At 43.0% G+C, this 27,193-nt stretch overlaps 1 protein-coding gene across 2 annotated transcripts in view; it reads right to left on the reverse strand.

Annotated features, from left to right (window-relative positions):
* SRGAP2 (SLIT-ROBO Rho GTPase activating protein 2) overlaps nt 1–27,193 on the reverse strand; it is a 112,889-nt gene that overhangs the window by 54,455 nt on the left and 31,241 nt on the right. For both annotated transcript variants that reach the window (XM_087761828.1, XM_087761827.1), the window contains exons 3-4: nt 20,454–20,646; nt 10,707–10,869 (exon numbers count right to left, since the gene is read on the reverse strand). In XM_087761828.1, coding sequence (XP_087617954.1) covers nt 10,707–10,869; nt 20,454–20,646 — 356 coding nt within the window. The remainder of the gene's footprint in view (nt 1–10,706; nt 10,870–20,453; nt 20,647–27,193) is intronic.

Here is a 27,193-nt window from a genome sequence, read left to right on the forward strand (position 1 = left end):
TTTTTTCCATCTCTGAAAGCAGAAAAAAAAGCTGAAGCTGCTGCTCGTCACTGCAGTGATATGGGTCGCAAAGATTTTATGACTGCCTTTTTCTCGACATTGGAGATGATTAATGAAAGTGACTGTCCGGGTCTGTTTTAAATGCCCTGAGCACTGAACTCTTCACACTCTTCACACAGAAGGAGCTTTTCAGCAGCACGCTTCACTGTGCTGGTTAAACTGCCTGGACCGGACCAATCATCTGCCTTTCACCGGCCCTTTTCAGCCCATTTGCTTATTTCTTGCATCAAATTGCTCATTCACTCTACAAACCGCTGAAGCATCAATTATGCGAAATAGATTAAAATGAATATTTTAATGCGTATTCAGGTTGAAGACGAAAAGAAGACGTGTAAGTGCCAAATTGTCAAAACACAAAACTCTTTGTGCTTCCAAATGAGCTCTCAAGAAAGAAACTGCCAGATTGCTGGACTGGAAAAAACCTTACATTAAGATGAAGGTAAGGTAGATCACAGGCGTCATGAAAACAAGAGCTATGCAACGAACACTGTTAATTTAATGCTGCTCCCAGTATTGATTCTACCAAAAAAGGTTTCAGAGAAAAAAGCTGAGCTAGCTGACCCTGATAAATGAAAATCCTTAAGAAAGTGCCTTGGACATTACCAAAAAAGTTGTTGCTCAAGTGCTGGAGAGGGCGGTGGGCCTGCTGCACAAAGAAAACTTTTCTGAGGTCCCATGGGGTTCAAAGTCCGTCCAGATTAAAGGCTGCTGATCTTAACCATTGCCATGCCGGCACAAGAGATTTCAAGATCATGCTAGAATGTGGTGTGGAATTACAAATAAAATGCACGCCAAGGAAAAACAACAACATAGTCTCTGCAGTTGCAAATGTCTCCAGGTATCAATTTCTACTTCAACATCAAATTCTATATAATGTTTTTCAAAGGCAGACAGAGTTCAGAATGATTCATTTTATAAACAATCTTCCAGGAAAAAGTAATAAATAAAAGCAAAAGAAAATCTGATAAATTTTATTATCTATTCCTGGCTGTACCTGCAACTAGAGTCTATCTGTACATCCCTTAAGCCTGAGGAAGGCCTCGTGCAACAACATCTTCTCTAATTGGCTCCAGTAATAAATGGTGTGTGCAAGCGGTGAGGGGGTGACCCCACAAACCTTGTCTCCTTCTTATCCCATCAGGGCTAAACACTTCTCCTCTTGATCTGGGAGATTCCCCAGTTTGATACGCTCATGAGTGCTCCTGGAAGATGGCACAGCATGGGAGCCCCCCACGCGCCTGAGGATGGGGAAGGGGGAGAGCAGGGCGCCAGCACCACCTCACCTGCGCCGCTGCAAAGCTACGTGCTCATCGATGATAAACACAGGCTTCCTTTTCCCTGCAAACCAGGAAAATTATCAACAGCACCCAAGAGAACAAGAAAGTTATTTCAGCGAGGTGACAACAGCAGCTATTGCCCTGGAGCGCTCACTTGCAACCTCAGTATTTTTCTCGCAAGCTGCCTTTCTCAAGCCTTTTCTTCAGCCCAAAACAAGAAAGCAGAAGAAGCTGCCCTAAGCGTGCGTGTGTGCACATGCATATATACATACACGCTCACACATGCACACATACTCCTTTGTTACAACAGGGTGTATATGCACCATGTGCAGAGCTGTAGGTTGCTGCCACCCCTCGCTGGAACATAAATTCCCAGCACGCCATGCCAGCTTCTCAACGGCCTCTTTGTTCCAGCCCTCCTCCCCTCCACCTCCCCTCTAATTTAATCAAGATGTTTTTGGGATCTACTGCAGCACTCGCCTGGCTGTTCCGCATTCCACCAAACATTAACGACTTCAGCTTCAAAATATTTAGGGGGGATAATAAATACGAGAGCTAAGGAATGCTGTCAACATTTTATGCCCTGGATCTCAAGCCTCAGTAACGTAGTTCCAAATCTGATAGAAAGATGGTACGGCTTCAAAACAAACATACCGTGAAGTTCACGAGATGCTTTCTGTATAAACTCAACAACAGCAAGGAAGCACTCGGAAACCATTGGTGGGCGAATGCGCAACACACCGAGATAACAGATTTATCTAATACATTGCCTAAAATTATGTCAGCCAGTGACGGGCTGGACTGGAACCCAAACCTGCCGATTCTGAAAACTGCTATCTAACAAGACCACTTCCCTACATCTTTTAGAAAGGAATAATTAAATATACATAGGTGGAAAACAAACATTAAACGTTCTAATGTTTTTTGAATCAACAGTGGGAGCTGGGAGGCAAGTGGATTGAGTTCTTGCTGAGACCAGTGAGGAAATTTGCAGAAGCACAAGATCCTTTTTATTCCTGTCTAAAATCAAGGCTACAACACAGGGTATTTATTATGCATTAGTTAACATCTACTTACAAAATTTGTTAAAGAGAAGGCTTGCCAGGTAAAATTTTCCAAGATCATACATGTAGCACTTAAATAGAATTTGCCAATTAAAGTTAAGCATTCTTTGTAGGTAGATTCTTGATAATTTTTTTGTTTTTAAAAACAGGCCTGCCTTTAATTCATTTGCATGCAGTAGCAAATATGAGTTATGTTCTCATCTAAACAATCAACTAGCTTCACTGTACAGAGGTACTCCATCATCACCATCAGTCCAACCCTTTTGTTGCAAACGTACCCCTTATTTTGCAAGGCCGTACTCTCCAGGCAGCCTGTAACCTGCACCTGAAGCCTGCGCAAGTTTTATGCGAGTTTCTCCCACAATTTTGATGGATAAAGTGCTCGGCCGTTATCACATGGCCCTACAGAACAGGAATTCTGTAAACCTTCTTCTAAAGCTTCAAACTCTCCAGAATTTAAAGAGAAGCTAGGAAAACAAAATCTATGTCATACAATATACATGCATATTTTGGGTGATAGATCATCAGTTTCCAGTCTACTGATCCATTATGCATTGGTCAGTCATATTGAAATTACAGTTGTATTATCTAGTTTTCTCCACCATTTCACTAGTGATTTGTTTCACCACTATGTCAGTAATAAGGAATTTTCCTTATTACAGCGGAATACTGTACTCTGAAAAGCCATTCCTACATGAAACCACGTCACACCGCAGCCTCCCATACTCCGGGCTGAAAGACTTGCTTCCGAACAACCCCCACCCCCTTTTTCTCCTTTTTTTTGGCTGAATTCTGTGCTGATCCTATTGAACCTCAGGCTTCAGGCACTCAATCCCAACAACCCAAGCAATTTTATGGCTGAGAGCATTCATTCTTGTTGTGAAGCCACCTACATTTGCCCTCATTGACTGAGCCGCATGTGAAACGGGCTTCAGAAGGTGGCAAGACCTACCAGCAAGTGGTGAAGTCCTGTAAAATATTGGAAGTGATGTTCTGTAATTCTGCTCACAGTTTTAATGCTCTGCACGACAGCTTTGTGCTAACCAACTTCCCCCAATACCCTCTTTCAAAGAGCTGCGATTTATCTCTAGGAAGAACTGACTGGAGGGATCCGAGTCAGACGAATGACCTGGAGCGTAAAGTGCTGCTACCTTGTTCCTGGCTGACCTGAATTCACACGGCAGCAAAATAAAGAGAGGCGAGCATACTGGTGTCGTGAAAGGTAACAAAAGCATACAGGAAATTAGAAGCAAAAGGCAATAACAATGGACTACTTTCACACATTAAAAAGGGCCAAATGCATCCTATTCCTTGCCCAATCTATATGCAGAAGTGACATTTGTAGCCTGTAACATATGTAGTAAAATTACTCCAGCTGTAGCCTTTGGTGTTCAGTCCATCACCCTGGGCAATAGGCTCTGATCGCATCATTATACCTGACCGGGTACAAAGCGTTAGCAGCGTAACAGAAACCATCCACTCCAATTACAGGTGGGGAATCAAATCCCTAACTCAGAAGCAGATTTATGTACTGGTAACTCAGATAAGAGCACCACACAAATTATTTCACTCCCTCTCCCTTCCCCCATTTCCACTTGTTCTAAAAATAAGCAGGTAGGAAAATGGGAAAATTTCATTTTCCCAATGAGAAATCAAAAAGTATCATCTCACAAGAGGCCTCTGTGTTGTTTAACTTTTGGGAAAACAGTAGGAACTCAACATTACTATTTCCTAAGGCTCCTAAGGCAGAGGAGGGCGCAGTGGGTAAGGATGCAAGCGTGAGAGCAGGGATATAGCACATACCCACCAACTCTGCACCTCAGTGACAGTTTTACTTATGGCATTTGTATATTTATGTGTTTATACTGTTATGGAGAAATATTTTTACAAATTCCCAGCATTTTGGCCAGTGCATTTCTTTCATGTGCGTGGCTTTCCCATGTGTGGTGTATTTTAAGATATTTTCATATTCTGGTACCAATGCAGCAATGAGACGTACTGCAGCTGTAAAGTAGGTCATCTTAAGCACAGACCCCTTAAGAGAATTAATAATTCTTCTTCCTTGATTACTGCAAGGCTTCTCACCAACTCATTGTGGATTTTTCATTTCACATCAAACACCGTGCAGTGTACTAGTAGATAAACTGGTTTTTTCCATGATCAAAGGTATTAAACAGGAAGCGAACTTCAAATCCTCAGTTTTGTTTTCTTCGTTCCTTACAGGGTTTTCTCCCCATAAATATCACAACTGACCTTGATACAATAGCGTAAAGGAATGCACGCTCTCAAAGCAAAATCTGTAGGGCAACCACCCTTCCCTGTCCCCACTACTCTGCACCGAGAGGACACATCTACCTGAAGAAGCCCGAAAGCAGGGCAGGACAGGGTTACTGCTCCGAGCACCTCCAGCGAGCCTCCCGGTTAACGCTGCTGCAAGGAGCCCCAAGTTAAAAATGGAGCAGAAGATGTAGGTTTTAAGTGCAGCAGGACCAATGCTGCATGAAAGGGACACCTAAGAGCAAGGCAGGCAGATGCCGAGGCGGTACCTGGCTCTGTTTAGAGGCACAGCTCTAGAAAGCAGCTGGTACCAGCCACTGCCTGTCCTGAGGCCCCTCTGGACACAGGAACTTGGGCACATGCAGAATAAATCTGCCTTTCTGCCTATTAACGCTTTCCAATTACTTCACAATTTTATTACGTAAAAATCTGTCAAGTTGGAAAAAAAAAATAATCAGTTTGTTCAGAAACTACTCAGTGACCGAGGCTTCCATAGTCCATTCTTTTAAAAAGATATAATTCTTTTCTATTAAACTTGAACAAGAGCTATCGGTCTGCTTCTAGGGAAATCTCAAAGAGACGACAGAGAAAGAGTGATTAAAGATACCAAATTAAAGAGACTGCTTCTCAAAAGGCTACGCATGTATATATAATACCAAGGGATCCCACTAAAAAGATACGTCCGTAGGCAAGAAAACCCAATACCCATACCAGAAGCTGAAAGGTTGTACCACGCAGAGAAACCAAAGGCCACGTGAAAGCAACAGGGTGACAGGGGGGGAGAGTGAAAAGGGAGAAAAGGGGAAATCAAAAGGGGAATCAGCTCAAATGGAAGAATATTTTGCATGCATGTATGTAAATATATAAATAAAAGGGCCACGCTGAAGGAGGATAAGCGGGAAGAAATCAAAGGAGGGCTCTCTACAAAAGCAGGTGGAGGAATGAGAAGGAGCGTGCACGAGAAGAGGCCCTGACATCAAAGCAGGACAGTCTTCCAAGAGCGGGAGAGGTGACCAGAATAGCAACACCGGGTAGCACACGGGCTTCAAACTTCAACCTTGTACGAAACCCAGGGCTAAATCATTAACTGTTGGACAAATAAGAAAATATTACCTCCTTCCCAGGGTGTAACAATTTGTTATTAGGACAATTCCACCAGCTTCCCCCCAGTTTTATTTGCTCAGAGAGCAGTTATTTCACCATTCATCTTCCTTTTCTTTTGTAGCAGCGCCGAATTGCACTGACACCGCTCCTGGGGCCAGCAGCGCTGCTGAAGCCAAACACCAGATCCCCACCGACACCAACAGGATCCATTTGCAAGACTGCTCTAGCAGCAAGCCCCTTACTGACATCTTTTACCGACACGTAAAAGCGTTTCCTCAGGAGAAACCCAAACAAATGGCACGGAAAGAGTACAGTGTTCAAAGAATACCTACACCTTTGGTTGCAAGTTTCCAATAAGATATAAAATCATGTTTGGTGCAAACAGCCCAGCGCTCAGACACGTAAGGGTTTTGCAAGGAGACCTAACCGAGGAAGTAAACACATCCGAGAGGCGGGAAGAAATGGGGCTGACATACACCGTACATCCAGCACCACTTCAGCGCTGGCTTTGGCAGCAAACACAGTTTCTCTTATCAGCAAAGATACCTTTGAAGTGGCTGGCAAGCTTCCATCTAACACTCAAACAAATAAGACCCTCCACATCATAACACAGCCCTGGAGAGGGATCTCTTCATCATAAGACACCAACAGAAAAACTGCGTGAGACAAAACCACAGACCGTGCAGGCTTCCCGTGACACTGCGAATCCAAACACCGCGAACATAAACCCTCTGAAAACCTGTGTGCAATGCAGGCACCACCACCGGAATTTCACAAGTTCACTGATTTCAAGACAGACGTGTCCAAGCTCGACCGTCAGCACTGCTGTGCCCTTTGTGTAACTGGTCCAAGGGGTGCAAGAGTGAGCACACGAGAATCTGTCTCAGCCTGAGGATTCTCCACCGCAGCCGCTGGAAGAGACAAACCCCACCTTGCCACCACTACTGGTGCTCTTCCAGACAGAGACCGACCTGGTTTGCCCACCTCGGGCTCCGTGCTGCGCTGGCTGCAACACGGCCAGCTCCCACCCGCTTCCCTCCGCATCTCCGCTGCCCTTGGGATGTGTTTCCTTCCCAGCACAGACCTTATCACGCCCATCCAGGCCCTTTGCAGCCTTGAGGCTGGATTATGGCTGCACGCTGTGCTTAGATCTCTCTCGTCTGAAAAAGCTCACCACTTCAGACAGCACAAGATACAGCAACACAAGAGTTTAACAACAAAAGGGATCTTAAGTACATCCTTTTTACCCTGTCTGTCCTGCCTAGCTCACCTGCTCAATCCCAGCATGATATAAAGCACTGATTCGAGAAAGCCCTAAATTATAAATGGCCCAAGAAAAGGATCTCATGCCTCAGGATTTTCTTTCAACCGCCCTCAGCAGATGAGGATCTCTGTATCGCTATCCTCTCCATATTTCATAGCATTATTTACCACCCAGTGAGTAGGTTCCTAAATGTAAGTTGCTAGAGCACCGGCAATCAGTCAGACACACGTATAACTCTTTTTAGATACTATTTTTCAACCAGAGGTGTAAAAAACAGTGTTCCTCAGACTTTCAAATAATAAAGTGTCCTTCTTTTTAACACGGATTCCCTGCATAGCACGAGACACGGACAGAGAACTCCCAAACCAGCAGCAAGATCGGCAGCACAATTCCAGCAGCTACAATCTCTCCTGGAAAACAGTAAAAATGAAGCTCTTGTGTTAAGCCAGACCTGAGTGCCCTAACAGCATCACAGCTAACGCTCTTCCTCCTGCAGGCTGCATTTCATTCAACTGCAGTGCATTTTAGCTTGACTATACTGCACGCGTTAGACCAGACAAAGACCGTGTAAAAGCAGGGAATGAGCCGGAATGACCACTCGGCACAGGAGAGGCAGGAAACTCGGGTCTCAGAAGTAAAACAGCCAGTTATCTCACTGACACAGCCTGGCTAATTAGATCTGTGGAGAAGCTACAAAAATTTGCTGAGATGCAGCACCACACTAATTCAGCAATGCCATTCAGAGCTCCTTCACATCGGGGTTTTGATTGGGACCCCCGAATTTGCCTTCCACAGCTTCACGGGAAGTTTTGCAGCATGGCACAGCAGCATTATTTTCCGTGAAGCTCCTGGATAAACGACATGTCTCAAGACTGTTAAAAAGGGCTCAGTTTTCTGAGCTGTCACATACTATGGCAGCTCTTCTCCATTAAAAAATGGGAAAGCATGTCTCAAAAGTTTAAAAAAGGATGAGAGAAGCGAAGGGAAGAGGAAGGATAATGCTCTTTCAGATTTTCTCATCAATATGACTAATTTCCCTTTGGGCTGGCATGGTTTTAACTTCCAGTTAGAGGCACAGAAATATATGCCACTCCTAAATATCTTGCTGAGTCACCTAATTATTCCCCTTCAATTCCTACAGATACTGATCAGAAAAAGCATCCTGGCTTTGCCAGTGACTTGCTGAGCAACCCTGGTAAGGGACCGCATCCACTTGTCCCTGGTTTTTCATCCAGGAGAAGGTACCAGTTGTCTGCCTATGGTTCAGAGATACTCTGAAGATCGTCTGCATCGCTCCTGGGATATACTGAGTGCTACAAGCATGCTACGTAGGGGTTTTACAAAGAGATGGCATTTTTTTAAATCCATGGAATACAAAGCTGATTTGCAATATTTTAACCACACACCACATCTGTTTTCTAGCCTACAGTAGCTTTTGTACCAATTCACGTTGCTTCTTGCGCCTCGGGAAGGGAAGAGATTCTAGTGAAAAAGCACAAGTAGCGGCAGATCCAAGTTCAGCCAAATTTCTCTATTTATCAGCTGCTATCTTATTCAACTATGTGACACTCTAGATAAGACAGGGTGCAATTTTTGTTTTTAACCACCCAGCACAAGTGGAGTAGTAATCTAATACCTGTTTTGGCCTTCAGCCAATTTGGTGTGCCTGGCAAACAGTCAGACAACAAGTAGCTGGAATTTAGTAACAAGTGCCTTTTGTTTGCACCCATTAATGGAGTTTGGTTTTGGTTTTGTCCATTTGCACAAATGGAGTTTGTGTTTGGTCTGTGAGAAAGAAACCAGAGGGGTATTTTGTTGGTGGTTGGTTATCGTTTGTTTTTATTCAAGTGGGACTGCCCAAAACGAAACAAAACAGGGCAAAACCATGCTTATATAAGGGGCTGAAAATTAAGATGCCAGTTTCCAGCCAAACTGGGATGATATCAATTTCCATGTACTTCTTTGCCAAGGCATTTTCTCAGGCACCTTCCTCAAGCACAGCCCTTGTTGAAATTCAGTGGGGAGATTACTTATCCTTTGGAAGGATTAGAGGAATTGAAGAGTAACTGCCATTCAATAATCCCGTGTAAGTATCTAATCAACCATAATGTAATTACCAGAAAGTTTTAAAAGGTCAAAAAGGCCTTAGTGTGACGTTACTTGAAAGAGAGAAGGTTCCTCCTCTGCTTGGGCAATGTCTCAAAAAAAGAAGTAAAAGAGAAACAGAATGTGTCATTTGAGTATTTTTTTCATACTCCATTGCTGTCCATTAAAAACTCAAGAAATATGCAGAGGACAAGGAACACAACAGGGCACCTGAGTTTATTTTCATTCTCCTATAGAAATCAGTTGCCAACACACACAAATATCTGCTGTAAAAGAGCAAATGCATCCTGCTCTCCACACAAGACACTGCTCCTTCAAGTGCATCTTGACATAAAATATCACACACAACATTGAGCTTTGTTCCTTTTATAGCAGTCTAAACAGACTGCGTTATATAGACTCCCTTTATCAATTAAAGCAATATAGAGATGTTAGGAAATATCTGAGCACTCTTTCCTCAAGACATTTCAAAAGACTGTCAAGACCAGAGTGAAAAGCCAGTGAGGCCTCCAATTACAGCCAAGACTGCACCTAAACAGATTTTAATTTTAAAGTGACACACTACTCACATGACTCTTTTTTAATATAAAAACTGACACCACTAGAGGCAAAAAGACAGACATGAAAGTAGGCTAGGAGATTTTTTTTTATCAGAAGAGTTCCTCTTCCATTTCTCGCTCAGAGGCAGTGTGATTTAGGATGAGTCTCCACAAAAGTATTCTTTAGAAAGCTCGAGTCCATCTGCCAGCCCCGTCTCTAGGCCTTGCAATAGTGGAAATAACTCTCCAAGATCATGACACATTATAAGGGGGTGGGGAGTGGGGGAAGAGAAATTGCTTTCAAAGTTAGAATTGCAATCGTTTTAACATGTTAACTAGCAGATGTTACAGCGATTGACAAATCTCTGAAGAGACTAGGCATTACTGTTTAATAGGAGGTTCAAAGCTTCCATATTGTGCTTCTTCAACTGGAAGAACAGATTCTTAATAGAAAAATCCCCTCCCACACTGTCCCACCTTCTTTCCCAGGTGGAAATCAAGGGGAGAGAAAGGGGCCAAGGCTAACGGAAGAGACCTCAGCTGCATTTTCTCCTTTTATCCAGAAAAGGGACGATACATCCTTTTATTATCTAGCATAGTAGGAAATCTCCCTAATTTTTCTTTTAACAGTAGTTTCTCCTCCGTGGCGGATATAAATTTATCTTTAGAGAGTTGTTCTTGATTATATTCAGAGTTGAAGATCTGGAGGGTTTCTCCTTATTTAATAAAAGTTTCAAAATGCAGACAAAACTGTGAGCAGGTTAAGAGGAAAAAACATGGCCTGAATCTAGACCAACAAATCTCAACTGACCACTTTTGGGAAAATCCTAAAATACCAGAAGAAGAAAATTACTAAAGACGTCAAAGGTAAGTCAAGCACAGTTATCCACAAAGAGGAAAAAAGCCCCATGTGTTAGGCACAGTCAACAATACATTAATCCACCAGAAGTAATAGCTAAAACTTCGTATTTCAGAAGGGCCAAACAAAAATACGTGCGTTGTAGCACTCAATTACCTTCTTGAACAGGCGCCCCGAATCTTCGCTGACCTGGACAAAGCGTGGGATGATGTTGTTGAGATAGATGTCACTTAGGGTGGTGTGATCCCTGCTCTCCCGCTTCACTTGATTTAGCAGGAGATTCCAGCAATTGACGGGCGATAGCACATTCTGATCCTTCCTATAAAGGACACAAAATAGAAACAAGAAATGGATAGGACTTCACCTGAAGCGGACAAAGTGATTCTGTTCATGATGTTCTATATCTATAAACACTAGAAACCCAGCTACGGGACGTATGGATTTGCTGAGGGAGAGGAGAGCAGAGGAAGGCTATAAAATGGCCATTGCGCATACAGAAAATACGCCCTCGGTTACACATGACTCCATTCAGATGGCCATGGGCTTTTGTCCCCCAACAAACAGATCAGGCAAATGCAAGCTACAGTATGCCAAATGTAGGCTCTAATTTTTTCTTTTGAATCCAAGATTTTGTGCATAAATTACAGTGCCTGAGGGAGAACGATGGCTCCAGTGTCTGACAATAGGTTTCACAGTGCTGTCTCAGGCATTTGTGACTTAACCACAATAGAAAGATTTCAAGCATCCAGTTAGCTAAATAGCATCTGCATAGGAAACAAAATGTTATGTTTCATGTACAAAAACAAGTATGTGCAAGGATCCATATCTGTTCTGAGCAAAAGAGAAAGCAACGTTCATTAAAAGCCGGGTAGATGTGGTGCTTAGGGCCATGGGTTAGTGGTGGACTTGGCAGCGCCAGGTTAACAGTTGGACTTGATGATCTTAAAGGTCTTTTCCAACCTAAATGATTCTGTGATTCTAACATTCATACATCAAGCTTTATTTTCTCATCTTTGAGCTTTCTCCACCTTATTCACTCTGCACCCTGCAAATAAGCAATACAAAGGGCAAAAGGGGAGATGAAATGTTGATCCAAATTAACTGAGGTTCATTTCATCTACTGAAAGGAGTAAGTCATTTCGTAAGGTACCATTGCATACTAGATGAAAGCAAGGATATTAGCAGTGATTTTGCATGGTCCTGCAGCAGCCCTGCAGCTGTGTTTGGAACTGGCAGATCGAGGTGTAGTCTTAACTACATCATTTACTTCCCTCTAGATCTGTTTATCGTTTGTTTACAGTGCAATAATATTTATTTAGAAAAGAGTAAGTCAGATCTCTGGTGGAAAGCCAAAGCTCTTCTTGATTATTGTACGCGATTGTGTCAGATTTCTTTCCTCTAAAGAAACACGGTTAATTTCCATTGAAAAGGGGAATATTCTGCACTTAAAAGGACAGCAATCTCTGCTGCGAGAAACACCTGACATCGTGAAAACATGAAAGTTAAGCCACGGCAGACTTTCATTACCCTTCTCATGGCATCAACGGTTGGATTCGTAGTGCAATATGGATAATTTTAGATAAAGAAGAATAGTTTCAGAACAGCTGATCTTGATGCTTTGTTTCTTTTTCTTAAAAAAATGAAAAGCTCGGGAAATGACTGCAGCTTGCGATCCGGACTGCTTCAAGGTTTGGAGCATGTGTGCGCGTGTGTATAGTGGGAGGACGTATAAAACGGATTCTGGGTTTTGGGTTCTCTTGGTGTTTTGAATTAAAAAAGCATAGAAAATAAAATGTGAGAAGGCATATATTTTATTTAGAGACAATATTTTCCTTCATACTCCAGTGTCCTGTATTGCAGATACTGCTGACGCGCAAAACCAGATGGAATGATCAAAATGCAGAACTGCACAAGTTTCTGGTTGAAACTGCCAGATGTTGAGCTATATAAATCAAATAGTTGCCCCCCGATCTGCAATCAGTGTTTGCAGCATACCGTTTGTTTTGTTAATATGCCAGAGAGCTAATTAGTAACTGTGAGACCCATCTAATAGCACTGTGCATCTACAGGTACTGACCGCGCTGCAGCCAGCCCTCGAAGGGCACAGGCGCAGACAAGGAGCTGGATGCTGACTCCTGCTGAAACGGACATAAAAGCTGCCACCACAAGAGAAGGTAAGATACATATTAAGGTTTTTTATTTTGTTTAGGTGAGACAAGAAACAACAGCCACTTTCTTCCACTAAAGAGACGTAGGAGGAGGAAAGGCATCTCCAGAAAGAGCTCCTCCAAGGAGCAGCGCTGGGTTGGAGGTGTACACACTGTCTCTAGCAACAGACAAAGTGTGGTTCAGGTAGAAGCCAGGAAGCAAACTAAATAAGATAGCATTGTGGATGGTTGTAAAGAGAAGGTTACGAAGGACAGTATTAAAAGATGTTAAAAGTTGGTCTGTTTGCTCCATTACACCAATGATACAAAAGTACTTTACACACTGACTTAGTATTTGCCCTCTGAAGCTGGAAGAGCTACAGCAAGTGAAAATTAATTAACTACCATAAAAAGTTTGGGAATGAAACTTAGGAACAAAAAGCTCAGACTCTCCACCAGCTGATCTTGTTCTAGGTGTTTGAAATCCTGCCTCAAAACCCTTAACAGCCTGTTACTGCTTCATCACTTTGCTGCTTCACTCTTTTCCTAAGAGCAGTGCAGCCGCAGATCTCCTCGAAGCAGCCAGAAGTCGTCCAGCTGCATGCAGCCTGCTAACTTGCCTTCTCAGGCTTTGTACCATTCATCTGCATGAACTGCCAACCCCAAAACTCAGCTGTTTTGATCCTTAACATCTCCCATCGCATTCTCCATCCCGTTACGGATTTTCGCTATCTACTCCACTAAGAGCACCTGGCTGTTCATGGATGCCGCACTGAGGTACCAGTCCAACCCCACCTTCAGCAGCTGGGAAGAGCTGGGAGCAACAAGGACCGAGGGTTATGACTATAGACAAGGCCACGTGCAAGGGACCAGAAATCAGCACAGTACGAGTGCCTTGCTTTCCAAAGAAAACTGAAGCACCAAAGGGGAACCAGAAGAGATGCAATAGTTAACTGGACAATTCCCAGCTGTCCAGGCTGCCCTACCGCAACACCCGAAGCTATTCTAAGGCAGCACATAGCACAAATACCAAGAGCCCATGAAAAGCATGGCGAGTAAAATTGCTGGTGTCTAATGGCGCCAGATGGGTTGTTGACACACTCCATGTGGTTAGACATGAAAGGCCATCCTGCAGGAAAAAATAATCCCAACCCCACGTGCTTCCAATCCGCGACCGGGATTGTCACCTTCGGGGCTGCGCAGTGAGCACCGCACCCCAAGCTCAACCTCGTGCAACCACAGCTCTGCGCGCATCAAGATTTTTAGTTTCAATTCCTTTAATTTCTTGGTGTCTGTTGGTTTCGCTAACCCCTTCAGTACCTCGTTAAAATGGTCTGTCTTGCTTTTGTACAGGTTCAATGTTTTCACAGCAAGGCTTTTACAGAAAGCGAGACAAAAACTCTCCTTCATTATTTGCTAGTGACAATTTTCCCAGCTCTGGCAAAAAGCAGATAAAGGCAGGCCTTAAGACAGAAATGAATCAGAAAAGGAAAGAGGCAGTTACTTGCTTCAAACCTTCCAAGTAGCCTTTAAAACTACACACACATTAACTGTTAAAGCACCTCTAAAAATGCAGCATTTTCTGGGGTGGAACATGGCAACAGTTTTCACAACACGGAGCAGAAGTTATACAACTGTTTACAACAGACCCCTTTCTATCATAACCACAAGCAGATGGCAGAGACACAAATTGCGATTTTCATTAACTATTTCAATTCTCAAAGGAGCTGGCAAATACACTCTGCTTCCAGATTCATGTCACCGCAGAGGAGGGACGAAAAAGGGAAGAAAAATATGCAATAGGGACCGCTGGGTGTAATCGAGAGCGAGCTCGGTTTCCACAGATTCTGCAGAATGACTGGAGTCAGTACCCGCCCTTAAGATGTAAAATTGATGAGATCAACCTAAAACTTCAGGACCTGGCTATGAACTTTCCCAAAGTGCTGGCGATTTCACATTCACAACTGTTTGACTCAAACTTCCCCCGCAAGGAGAGGAGGAGGAAGAAGATGCCAAGATCCAGGTTTATTTCAAGCACTATTTATACTCTTTTAAAGATCGTGTGATGATAGTGAATCTGGAGAGTTTATTTAGGTTAGCCTAAATTACACCAGATCACAGCAATCGGGGCTGTTTGGGAGCAGGAAGAGGAAGTTGTGCACAGATTTTTAAGGAACCACAAAGTATGAAGCTCTGTGGTTTCTCGGGTGTTATCTTGATCGGGTCCTGTGCAACTTCCACTTCAAAGGTTTCAGTCAGTCTCAAGAGATCAGAAGGGAAGATTGAGTCCCAAGTATCTGAAACGTCTTAATTAAATTACTCATTCATACAAGGAACTCACAGACAATCCAAGATTTATCTTCTCTAAGGCAAGCAGGAGAGAGCGACAGAGGCCAGCAACACTTAGTTGGGCATTGCAAGGTTCAGAGCAACAGCAGAAAAATTATCTTAAAAAACAACCTCCTGCCCCGAAACGAGATTAAAAAAACAAAACAAACCACACCCACAAAGCGGGAATAGGAATACTGGGTTTCCATAAGGAGTGCGAGATGAAGGAGTGAGTCAGACGAGAACTGAAAATATTACTAAACAGAAAGAGAGAAACATTTAAATTAACATAGGCATGCCACATCATCCGTGTGAACAGAAAACTTCTCTGACCATCCTTCCTTCGAACTGAGGGTTTTAAAGCAAGTCTCCTGGTGGTACATAAAAAACTTCAAGTTTCTTGTTCCACCTCCTTGCCCCCCTAAAATATTCGGGATCTGTTTCCTGGAGGTGTGCAACAGACCCTTCCAGACTGGGTACATCCCGAAATAGAGGTCAAGATCCTGGGAAGCGAGAAACTGATTTATTTCCCACGCGTCGGAGAAACCCGCACACACTACCCTTCCCACCTCAACAGCGACCCGCGGGCTCCGGTCTCTGAGCTCTGCAGTACTGACCCCACGCCCAGCTCACCTGAACTACCTGCTAAAATCAGATCTGAGGTTAAGGGAGAGATGAAAAAGTTATTTTCAGATCTGTGCAATTGTCAAGTCCACCCTGCAAACCATCAGAGCTAGACCAAGTGTTAGAGCAGAAACGTAATTGTTTCTGTATATACTCCTTCAAACCTGCCTGAATTTTGTCCTCTGCAGTGTGCTCCCGCAGAGTAGTGCCAATCACACCAACCAAGGCAGTGCAATGCTGGGATCGCTGATATGACGAAAACCACCACAAAGATCCTCCCTGGGGTTCTGCACCAATTTTTGCTGGTCATGTATCCCTAGCTCACCAGGTTCAATGAGGTCACTGAAAAAATGAATGCTTCGTGCTTAGAAAAATCTTCCAAATGTTGTTATTCGAAAGACTCAGAAAAAATGTTCAGGACTCAGCTCCATCAAAAAGAATCATAGGTCAAAATAGCCTATTACAATATTTATAAATTAAAATAATAACAACAACAACAACAACAACATAGCTGAAGTCCATGTGACCCAAATGCTTTTGTCGCTACGTCCCTCACAGAGTGTATCATCTCTCCTTTAAAGAAATCATTTCACTTTTAAGAAAACTAAAGTTGAGCTTCTCTGCAAGATGCTCATTCACATCAACATTTGATTTCCCCTTAAAGTCTTCCTGACGCAGCTCAGTGTTAACTGCAGGTTTTGAGAATTACAGGCATGGACATACACGCTGCTCCCTGCCCTTCTCTTCCAAAAGATTCCAGTTATGAACATCTGTTGTTTACAAGTGCTCAGCCTGAAGGTTGCCAGACTTATTCTGCATCTTCTCCTTCAAGGCAAAGGCTGCCAGAAAGCCATCTGAATTTCATGCTGGGATATCCTGGACATTCAGCTCTCCAGCTGACAATTGCTACTCAGTATCCTACTTCCAAAGATTATCTTGATTTAAAATATGGCCTTAAAATAGCATTGTCTCTTCATTTTTTCTTTTTCCCCCCCTTTTTTTTTTTCTTGAAAGGAACCACTCAAGGTTTGCCACGGTTTTTATATTGTTAAGTGATTATTTGAATAGGCAAACGCCTTTAGGACAAAGTCACATGAAATGGGAGAACTGAGGTCTGGAGTTAAAGGTGCCATCCTCAGGGAAGGCCGTCCCGCTGCAGCGAAACCCTGGCACCTGCTAAGATGGATGCTCCGATTTAACTGCTACGCAAGAGACCTTTAGTTAGGCAGATCTTTGAGGAGCGATGACTATACCAAACTTGTGACCAACAAGCTCTTGTAACAACCGGAGTGATAAGACCTGGGCTGTGAAATGTGTTTTTTTTCCTCCAGTCCTTACATCTTGTGCAAGGATATTTACCAATGGGTACTGAAGAAGCCTTACCAAATATATACATTTTATATGACTACTCTCTTTAATAGTCTGTTCTAATTGAAAAAACATTTTTAGAAGAGAATAGACAAAGTGAGGTCTAACAGCCATGGTAGACTAGTTAAAAGCAAGTAAAACCTGGGATATATCCAACTGTCATCAACTCGTATGTCACCTCGGCTAAACCAATCTGTTCCCCTTCTTCGAAGATATGAAACGAGAATAACATACACCTACCTCTGTAAATCATTTTAAGATGCTCCAGTGAAGCTAGCTTCAAACTGTGCAGTGTGCAAGCACCCTTTAAGTCCACCACCAGCTACACACAGTTTGCTGTCAAGACCCAACCACCTACATTTGAAAACCCATATGGAAAACGTAGCCACCTGATCAGCTTACCCTCTGCTGCAGCCACATCTAAGAAAAATAAACCCCATGCAATGCATTTGTTAGAAACCCAACACAAGCCTGCACTTCACATTGCTCTTTCCTTTAGCGTGTGCTTTTACCAGCTTGGGGATGGCTGGTGGAGGAAGCCACACAATCCAATTTCAAGGGTCAGCCTGAAGCCTCCTGCCCTTGACAGCATTCCCCTAAATGAACACATTTGGAGCAACTTGGCAATTACATAATAGCCATTGAGTATGAAAGCACATGCAAATTACAGGGTTGCTGCCTGACAGATTTCCTCCTTGACAGTGTGTTATGAGATCTAAAAACAGCAAGTGACATGGTAAGCAGTCACTGAATTATATGGTACCTTCCGACATAATTATCATGTTATCGAAAGAACATGCTATTACTGTATATTTATAGGGTCACAGCCAGGCAATTACAGAGTAGCCACCCGCCTGTGCACATCTTGTAGTCATGTAATACCAGGCTCCTTAGGAGGAGAGATCTGATGGTTGGCTTTGATCAAGTGGTCTTTTGGGGGCTTCCAAATGAGATTACATCTTCAGTGTCTACAGAAAAGACACCAGCCAAGCTACTCTTCACTATTCAGACAGAGCAGTGTTGGGGATAGGTAATTATAATTGGAATTGCTTCCTTACTGATCCCTGTGGTATTCTGACACACTTCTGAATGCTACAGCCAGCAGACACAAATGACCGAGCAAGTAATAGATGGATCTACCCAGGACAGACAGCTTTACAACCGCCTGCCACTGCTGTGACAAATACTGCCCACAGACCCAGCAGCCTTAGAGTTAAGAGTTATTTTTTTCCCTTATTCCAACTCTTGACCAAATTAACAACTGGTACATTTGGGACTCAAACCTTGCAGGGGTAACACATTCCAAGAGCAAGCCGCTTTTCTGCCAGGAGCTACCTGCTGCTAACGTAAGCGACATCAGGAGCCCGAGCAGCGCGAGCCCCCTCTCTGCAAAGCAAAGTGAAGCTGAGGCTCAGTACCAGGTTTCAGAGGATTTTGGGCAATGCCCTGGGCTTGACCAGAAAAGCATGGACATTTAATTCAGAAATTCAAGTGGAAGTTTCATGTGCTGATAAAAATCACCTGTCCAATTCAGGCTACACTCAATAGCTAGGATCCTTGAGGTCGATTTTGTCCGGGTACAACTTTATAAAGCCTATCTAAAGTACAAACAGCTCAAAAAACAGGGGCAAGGGTCAGTGAAAAAAAATGCATTAGAACAAACAAAAAAAAAAAATTTAAAACCCCCTGCAGTATCACAGCCAGCCTATTTAATTCCCCTGAAGCGTGACACCACGTAGGATTCTGTTCAACTATGGTAGAAACTTCCACACTAAAAATTTGCTCTAAATCTCAATATAGAAAGTAGGCTAGATACAACTTTCCCAGCACTGAAAGCTGAATACAAAAACGTTTCTGATGGGATGTTTCATATCAGGTAATATAAAGGAAATCACCTCAGTTTTCACTAGGAATAACAACAAAATAAACTGAAAAAGACCAGTCATAATGCAGAGGAAAATTATAGCTTGAGATATCATTTTCTTTAGTGCCATCTTAAAGGCATGTGCAGAATATGCACAGCTTATAGTTATAAGAACACTCTCACTGTAAAGGAAAAGAAAAAAATACTTAAGACAATTACAGCTCTATAGATACGCAGAATAACTCTTTTCCAAGCTGTCAAATAGCTGTGCCTGGGAGTCGTGCTTTCCCAACACTGCAGCACAACGTGCATTTTAAATGAGAACTAAAGTAAATGGCATCAAAGCTGTACAGAAAGGAAACTAAAATGGCACCTACTTAATGGCTTTCACAAAAAGAGCTTCTTGTGGAAAGGGAAAGCTGATACATCCCCATATCCCTCCAAACACAGCAGCAACAAAAAAACCAAAACAGAGATAATGGTCTGACCCAAACAATGCTAGAAGTGATGCTGCACTTTGGGCCGAGGCAGACGCAGATGGATCCTCTCAGACCAATCTGTCCAGAGCAGAAATGGTTCACATCCCAAGGCTGCTTTTGCTCGGTGTTTTCCCCCCTGCTGCTACCCTGACAAGCTTGTGCACTGCCCAGATATCAGCTACAGGAGCCCCGTGGCTGTGGCTTTCTGCTGGCGACCTACTCATGATGTCTCCGTGCCACGCAGCCTGCACCAGCCCCTTCTTCACCCACGGGTCCTCTCCTGCATCCCCCTTCCTGGGAAAAGCACCTGCATCCCTTGCTCCAGGCAGGAGTCAGGAGTAAATCAGAAGGCTCTGAATCCACAAAACCATGTTTGATACGTGTTAGTCATCCCAACTCAAACAGCTAAGCAGGGAACAACCAAAGCAGCATGGTGAGACCTACCTGTAAATAATGTTTCAAGCAGGTGAGACAATTGATTGTCAATAAGGGTATCTTTACATTTTAATTGAGCCCCATCAGCTTAGTATCTCGGGATTTCCGACCCCCCCAAATGGCACAGCTCTATTTGGAAGTACTGCTGGCCTTATTTCTCTACTGTTTTGAAGTGACAGTAGCGGACATGCAACATACTTAAATCCTACACTGACTATGTGTAGGATATTGAAAATACAGTGCTGCAATGGCAAATCACAGCATATAACAGATTAGAAACAGTTACTCTTAAAAAAAACAGACCAAAGCCACTGACACTGAAGGAAATCCTGGCTTTGTCCATCAAATCTGGTGTACAGCTTTGCCAATCTTCCCCAGAAAATTAGTCCTAATCTAAAAGATTGTGCCAATTTTTACTGTTCCATTCCCTACTGACAACATACGACCTATCAGGTATTACTGACATGAAGCTAGCAACCAGGCTGTGTGGAAACATGAAATGGGTTTTGTGTTTATCACAAACTTGGGAAACATTTTATTCTGACATCCACAACAGTGCCGACATCTACATTCACTATATCAGCTCTCTTTTCCCATTGCTACCCTCGCAACCACATCTGCAGGAAAAAAGGGCAAAAACAAAAGGCAAATACTCTACTTGAATTGCTGGTCTTTGGTGCTCCTAGTTTTAGCCAGGAATCTCTCAGCCAACTTCTCCAAATTCCTTGAGTAATCCATCTCAATCTCTGCCTTCTTGCGGAAGAAATCCTGCAAGTCCTGCAGTAACTGGACCCGAAGCTCACACTGTTGGTCAAGGCATTTCAGCTGCTCTACCAATTGGGCACGGATCTCTGTAACAAATAAAAGCACTAAAGATTAAACAAAATCCCATTAGAGAAAAGACCATAAAAATACTCCAGTAAAATATAGTTAAAAATATATTCCCTCATTAGTAATATGTCAGCAAAGCTCCGTTATGATTATCTATATCTGCAGACAGAAAAATATTGCGATTGCGTCTCGGATGCACCGGTCGCAGGAAAGCCACCCAATAACCTGCAATCCGGTGCGCAGATCTACAAGCAAGGCTCTACTGCTGAACAGTGCATCAATTACAAGTGTCAAGTGCATTTTTGGCATCAAACAGAAGCTGTCACTGCGTAAAAATGTACTGAATCTCAGTCTGGAAAAAGGACTGAATGCTACAATACCCCACGTCAGCTCAGAAAATCACTTCAGGGAATTTCTATCAAATTCCTTTGCAGACTACTCCTGATGCAGAAACAAGACGTTGCGCATACTGGGGCACTCCCCAAAGGCACCGATTTCGGATTACTCAGTTAGTTACTGAGTCTCCAGCTGTGCAGCTCTCATTATAAACCAAGCCATTGAAACAGATAAAGACACCCCTTCGGAGAGCCAACATGACAGCACTTCCCATTAGGGAATTATCTCCAGGAAGACTATTATTCTTTTTAAAATATCTGCAAGTAACATATCTATGTCTAAAGGACCCATAAAGCACTCAGATATAGGTGTTAATTTTATTATTATGCATAATTGTTACTGAAGATATCTATTTGTATTTACACAATATTTTACAAACCATTTTCAAACATTTTACGAAGCATTTTCAAACATTTTACAAATATGAAAACTTCTCACATTAGCCCTTTAAGCCAGGGTGGTGTTCTCCTTCTCTTACTGATTCTGAATTTGAGGGACAGAACAGTGAAATGATGGACAAACAGGGCAAGAAAACATAGCAGAAATGCATCAGTCCCTTAGTCTAAAAACGCAGAAGTATTCAGTGATGCAGGTAGTAGAGGTTATTTGGCTTTTATACAGGCAATAAGCTCAACATGGAAACAATAAAATATGCACTTTCATCTAAAGATCTTTGAGCACTCAAACTTTAGAGATGCCTGCTATTGCTTGACTGTTATTGCTGCTCTTTCCAAAGGTTTTCAGAGATGCGTTGTTCCAAGCTGAATTCAGAATCAGCAATAAAATAACTAACATTCAGGTCTTCAGCACGCACAGCTTTGTTTATGCATCGCAACTGCGGGCACCCACAACTTTGTCACCACAACTGAAGAAGGGTAAGCATCATTTTCCAAATGCAATTTTTTAATCAACTACTTCATTGCTAATTCCTGAGATAACGTAATAATAGAGGCCAGCTTGGCCTCCTCGGTATGCTTGTCCCTTTGCCCAGAAAAAGCATACCATCTGGACCTCCAAGAGCTCTACTCTTGCCACGCACTGAGTATCAGTTGCCTTGAATTGTGCTCACATCTGCGGGAACAAACAGTTTCAGGGGGTCCAGGATTTGCAATGAAGAAAGGATGCATCTTTATTTTAGGGACTCCAAAACCCAAAACACGTGTATACAAATATGGCTCCTAGTTAGGCTTGCCAAAAAAAAAAAAAAAAAAAAAATCTGCAAAAATGTGGGGTTTTCAAGCTTGAAGATGACCTTGATTAGCACTTTAACTTGGTAGTAGCACGTCTCTGAGACTGTAGTACCCAGGGGCTTCTGTAGCTTTCACTGTGAGGAGAAAATACAGGCGGCAAGGTCGCAACACAGAACAAAACCGGAGTAGTCAAAACTGCAATGTGTGGGCAAAACTGGTCAAGTTTATTTTTTTCTCAGGAGAGAATTTTAGGAAGCGGAAAACTTCTGTCTCTTCATCAGGAAATACAACTACAAGCAAATACAGAGGCCTGAGTTATCCACATACTACTTTAATCGAAACCACTTCAGCACGCCCGTTTCTCAGGGCCCAGGGAGGCCCCAGCTACGCTCAGCCCAGGCGGCTGCAGGAACAACCCCAGAAGCAGCTCCAAGGAACCTCGACCCTACAGCGCTCGCGAGGGCACAACCCTCGGTCCGCGGGCAAGGCGGCACGGGGAGGCACGAGCCACGCTAGGTAAAACCTGCCTGTCGCGTTTCTTGCAAGTTTGTGAGATTTCTTTGTGAGACTTTTGTTGTTTGCTCGGTTCCAGCTAGCAGAAGTACGTCAGGACTAGCAGGGGCTGGGAGGGGCACAGGGAAAGAACAAATGGTTACTCACGTTAGATCTGCTAGCACTTATTTAAAATTTGCTGTTGATGCTCAACATGCTATCCACAGCTCCATTCAGCTCGGTCCCCAATTACAAAACTACTAATGGATTTGCGAAACTCTGTATGAGTGACAGGTTTAGTCGCACGCAACGCACACAAGACAACCCCATTCCACCTGCGGCTTTGTCATTAAGACTTTCATAAAGAAAATAAGGTGAGGTAGCTGGACGATAATAGCACTGAGATGCACAGTAACGTAGCGTTTCCTTGCTGCAGTGAATCAGTCTGCCTAGGCCATAAGCTAACACTCGTCTGCAGGGCTGACATTCAAGAAAGAACATCCTTCAAAGCAAGCAGTAGTAGAAAGCTCTTCCTCCCTTTGTGGCTTCTCCTCCACCCTTTCCTCAACAAAACAGATGGTCCCAACTTAGAAACAACTCTCTGACGAAACTTTTCAGAAGTCATTGGGCAGAGAGGCTGATTTTAATAAACCGTGGCTTAATTCCTAGACCCATGAAAAGGTATCACACAAAGAAAATACTTGAGCTGATCTGGCATTTTCTGCTAAGCAGACAAAGAATGAGGCACAGAACTCAAATGCAGTAAATACCTTCCTTGAATAGGATGTATTTGTGCACTTAGAGGTTGATCATCTGCACAGTGTTATTTTTCAGAAAAAGTCGGCTACACTATTAGCATGGATGAACAGTAGGTACCACATTTAAAATGAAGACGGGAATCGGAATAGAAAATACCAGATACAGCTCAGACAGGTAACGGTGTGGCTGCCTACCCTGCGTTCATCATTTCTTCCTTCTGTGTGCTACAACCGATGGGTCTTTTACAAGGGCAACAACCTGGCAAACTCTGAGGTTCTCCATCAGTCACGTTCTCAACTGAGAAACTAGCTCCAGGAGAAAAAGGAGAAATCCAAAAGACCACTTAAAAAAAAAAAATAGTAGTTCTCAAAGACTAGAAGATCAGCAGAACTCATGTATTTTAACATGAAAATTACAACGAAGCTCTTGGTTCTCAAGGTGGGATACTTCACACACAGCTCTCCTGCTAAACAGCAGCAAGAACTAGTAACCTTTTACTTTAGTAAGAAATGCAATATCAGCAATTTTTCTTTATAAATAAACTCAGTGTTTTTTGAGGGGAACAGTGACAGCTGATCGGGCTGCCCACAGGGGAACAATACGCTATTCAGCTCCAGCTTATCGAGTCTGTGGCACTGCGCTGGAGAAGGGCAACCTTGCTCATCTTTCAAAAACACACCACACAGCACTTTGCTACAAAATAAAATCAAGAATGCAGGAATTTCCTGAGGCTTACTGGGCTTTCTAGAGTATAAAGTGTCTGCTTGTTTTCCCATTGCTTACACAAGCACAAGATTTTTTTTCAGACCTACTCCCAGAACATACCACGGCAGAGTCAGAGGCTGTGCGTGCTCTAACCCGTGGGTCACCGTATTACACGGGACCTTTTCATGTCTGCAGTCACAACCACCACTTTAATTTTGAATTCACTGCTTTCGCATCTTTTAATTTACACAGGTTATTAGGTTAACAGCCACTTTAAACACCAAAAAGCCTTCCACCTCCTTTCCTTCTCTAAAACTTGTAGACCTTAGCGATCCCACCCACTGTGATCATTCAAGACAAGGAACAGCGTCCTAAAGACTCTGCTCCTGCTGCCAATGCTTCCAGTGCCTGAAGGTGAACAAGCACGTTTAATTCAAGGTCAAGATGCCTGTAGTAGAATTAAGATTAAACACCAGGTATCCTTACTCTCACACGAAGCCTTGCCCTGTATTGCAGAATCCTTTCCATTGTATGTGTAGCTCACGTGGCTGACAACTACATAATTAAAACGTCCCCAGTAGCAACAAAAGTTTCCGTTTAAAACAAGCCATTTATTCACTTCCATCACCAGATCATAAAGTCACCTAGCTCACAGAGGGACAGAGTATTGTATAATGCTAGACAGCTGTATAATTTTAACTTTTATCCTTTTTGCAACCACCTTTTCAACATTCGCTGTTGCACTCAGCAGGCATGTCTAGTTATTAATGAATTCAAAGGGTAAGGAAGGATCTTCTCCCTTCTGTATTTTAGTCACATTTGTCATTCTCAACATTTATAATCTATTTGACTTTTTTTATCCTTTTTAAACTTTGAAGCATATAAAGTATTGATAGGCACAAATGATACTGCATTATCATGAAGGTCATTGTCCCTGAATAAAATGCTGGCATTTAAGTGATGGTGCCTCTAATACTTCCATGGAAAGGTCACCACCAGTAGCTTCCATCACAGGCAAGCTAAGAGACACACCACATTGTAAGCTGCCACCACACCTCGTCATATCTGGAAAAAATAAGGATTCTCTTCATGAATTGATTGTTCCTGCTTGAAAAAGCCCACTAGTTTGAACTAGATGAGTCTCTAGGTGGCTAGTTACATGACAAATCCGAGGTCCCCAAACACTCCTACCCTACAATCGTGGGAAGGATCCAATAAACAAAATTAATAGTGGGTTATCCTTAATTTTAAAAACTTATGTTGTTTGGTTTTTTTTTTTTTTTTTTTTTTTTTTTTTTAACATTTGAGTGGATTATAAGAATTGTGGTGCTATTATGGACATCTACTGAACAGTGGGGGCTTCTCAAACTACACCAAACAGGAGAGGGTTTCTGCAAAGCTCCTGGCAGGAATCCGTGCTATCGTAAAACAATTACGCCCAGAGCAAGGGGATATATACACTCTGACTGGGACCATACCCTGCTCTCCTACAGCGTGCGACGTTCAGCTTCTGAAAAAGAATTTACCAAATTTTTTTTTTTTTTTTTTTTTTTTTTTTCCTTAAGCATTCTATAAACTAAAGTTGGAAGTACAGAAACAAAGAAATTTCTGTACCAACTTGTTCATTCTTCGGTAGGTCATGTACAGAGCTAGAAGCACAAACTCAGACCCAGGAGACCTCCTTGCCCAGTCATCTCACACGCTCTGAGCAACGTTCCTGCTCCAAGCAGGATCATCTCCCTAGGCAGGGTTTCAGCTCTTCCCAGCGATAAGCTTTAACTGCTCTAACTGGATAGCAACACGGTCAATCACAGCCTGCACAGCACAGAGCACCAGGAGAAGGCACTGAAAAGCAGCTCAGGCTGCTTGTATCCAGCCACATCTCCTTGTAACTGCTCTGTAGCTTTCTCAAGATGCTCCCACCCCTATCCCAAATGCCATACTGTATAAAAAGATGACAAGCTTGGGAAAGGAGTGGGATGACAACAAAACAGAACCACCAACCCCCAGCTCCCGCCCAGATTGAACAGCAATCCTCTCACCCACACAAATCCGCTCCAACTGGCAGAGCTGAACTCCAAAACCGTCCGCGCTCTCACCTTGACTCAGCGGTCCCCCATGGCTGCTTTGCGAGGAGCGGTCCTCCTCCCATGTTAATGCCATATAAGCTCCATACAAGCAGGAGGCACATCAAAATCAAAGCAAAACAGAATCAAACCACGAATGGGAAGGTAGAAGTCAGCAGGTTCAAAGCCTTCATGTGTAGCTCAGTTACCCCTGACTTTTCAGGACACCCACCCAGCACCTAAGAAGCAATTACGCAGAAGGATTGGAAGTCACCAAGCATTAAATTGCACACACAGCTCTAACACAATCTTATCTTTCAGGCTACTCAGCAGCATACGAAAGACAAAGCAGTCCAAATGAACAAGATCTCCACTTCATACACAAGGCTGGAGCAGTAATTTTAGATCTTGCGCCTTGTCTATGATGAGTTTCTTAAATCCCCGTCTCCTGAAAGCTGCCACGCGCTCGGGTCCTGAACGTCAGAGTAAGATGGCAGCGGCACAGCATCCACCTGCCTCCCTTTGCCAGCCCCGCTGAGGTTTAGGTTAAGATTACAGATTGGTTTGAAGTTAACACTCCATTCAGTTTCAAAAAATTAAAAACAACCAACACTACAGCTTTGACTAAAATTTAAAACCATTTAAATATATAAATAAGTTTTAGAAAATGGCTTGGATGACATATTTTGACATATTCCCAGCACATTATTAATTGCTCAGAACTGTTCACATTTCCCCTACCGCCATATATAAGAAAGGCTGTACTCCAAAAGTGAAAGACATTGTAGTTTTGTGAGAACAGCTCCAGTATTTTTTTTTGGTACATGATTACAAATAGGGCTATGACAGATGACAGGCAACAGCCCAACATCCCTGACTATGGCTGGGAGGTTTAATGACTTGGAAAAGCCTTTATACAGTAACAGGGAGAATTCCACAGAACAAACTGCGTTGCTAGC

This window comes from Nipponia nippon, unplaced genomic scaffold (assembly GCF_047370975.1).
Source record: "Nipponia nippon isolate SJK-2023a ecotype South Korea unplaced genomic scaffold, ASM4737097v1 scaffold_25, whole genome shotgun sequence".
Classification (NCBI taxonomy): domain Eukaryota; kingdom Metazoa; phylum Chordata; class Aves; order Pelecaniformes; family Threskiornithidae; genus Nipponia; species Nipponia nippon.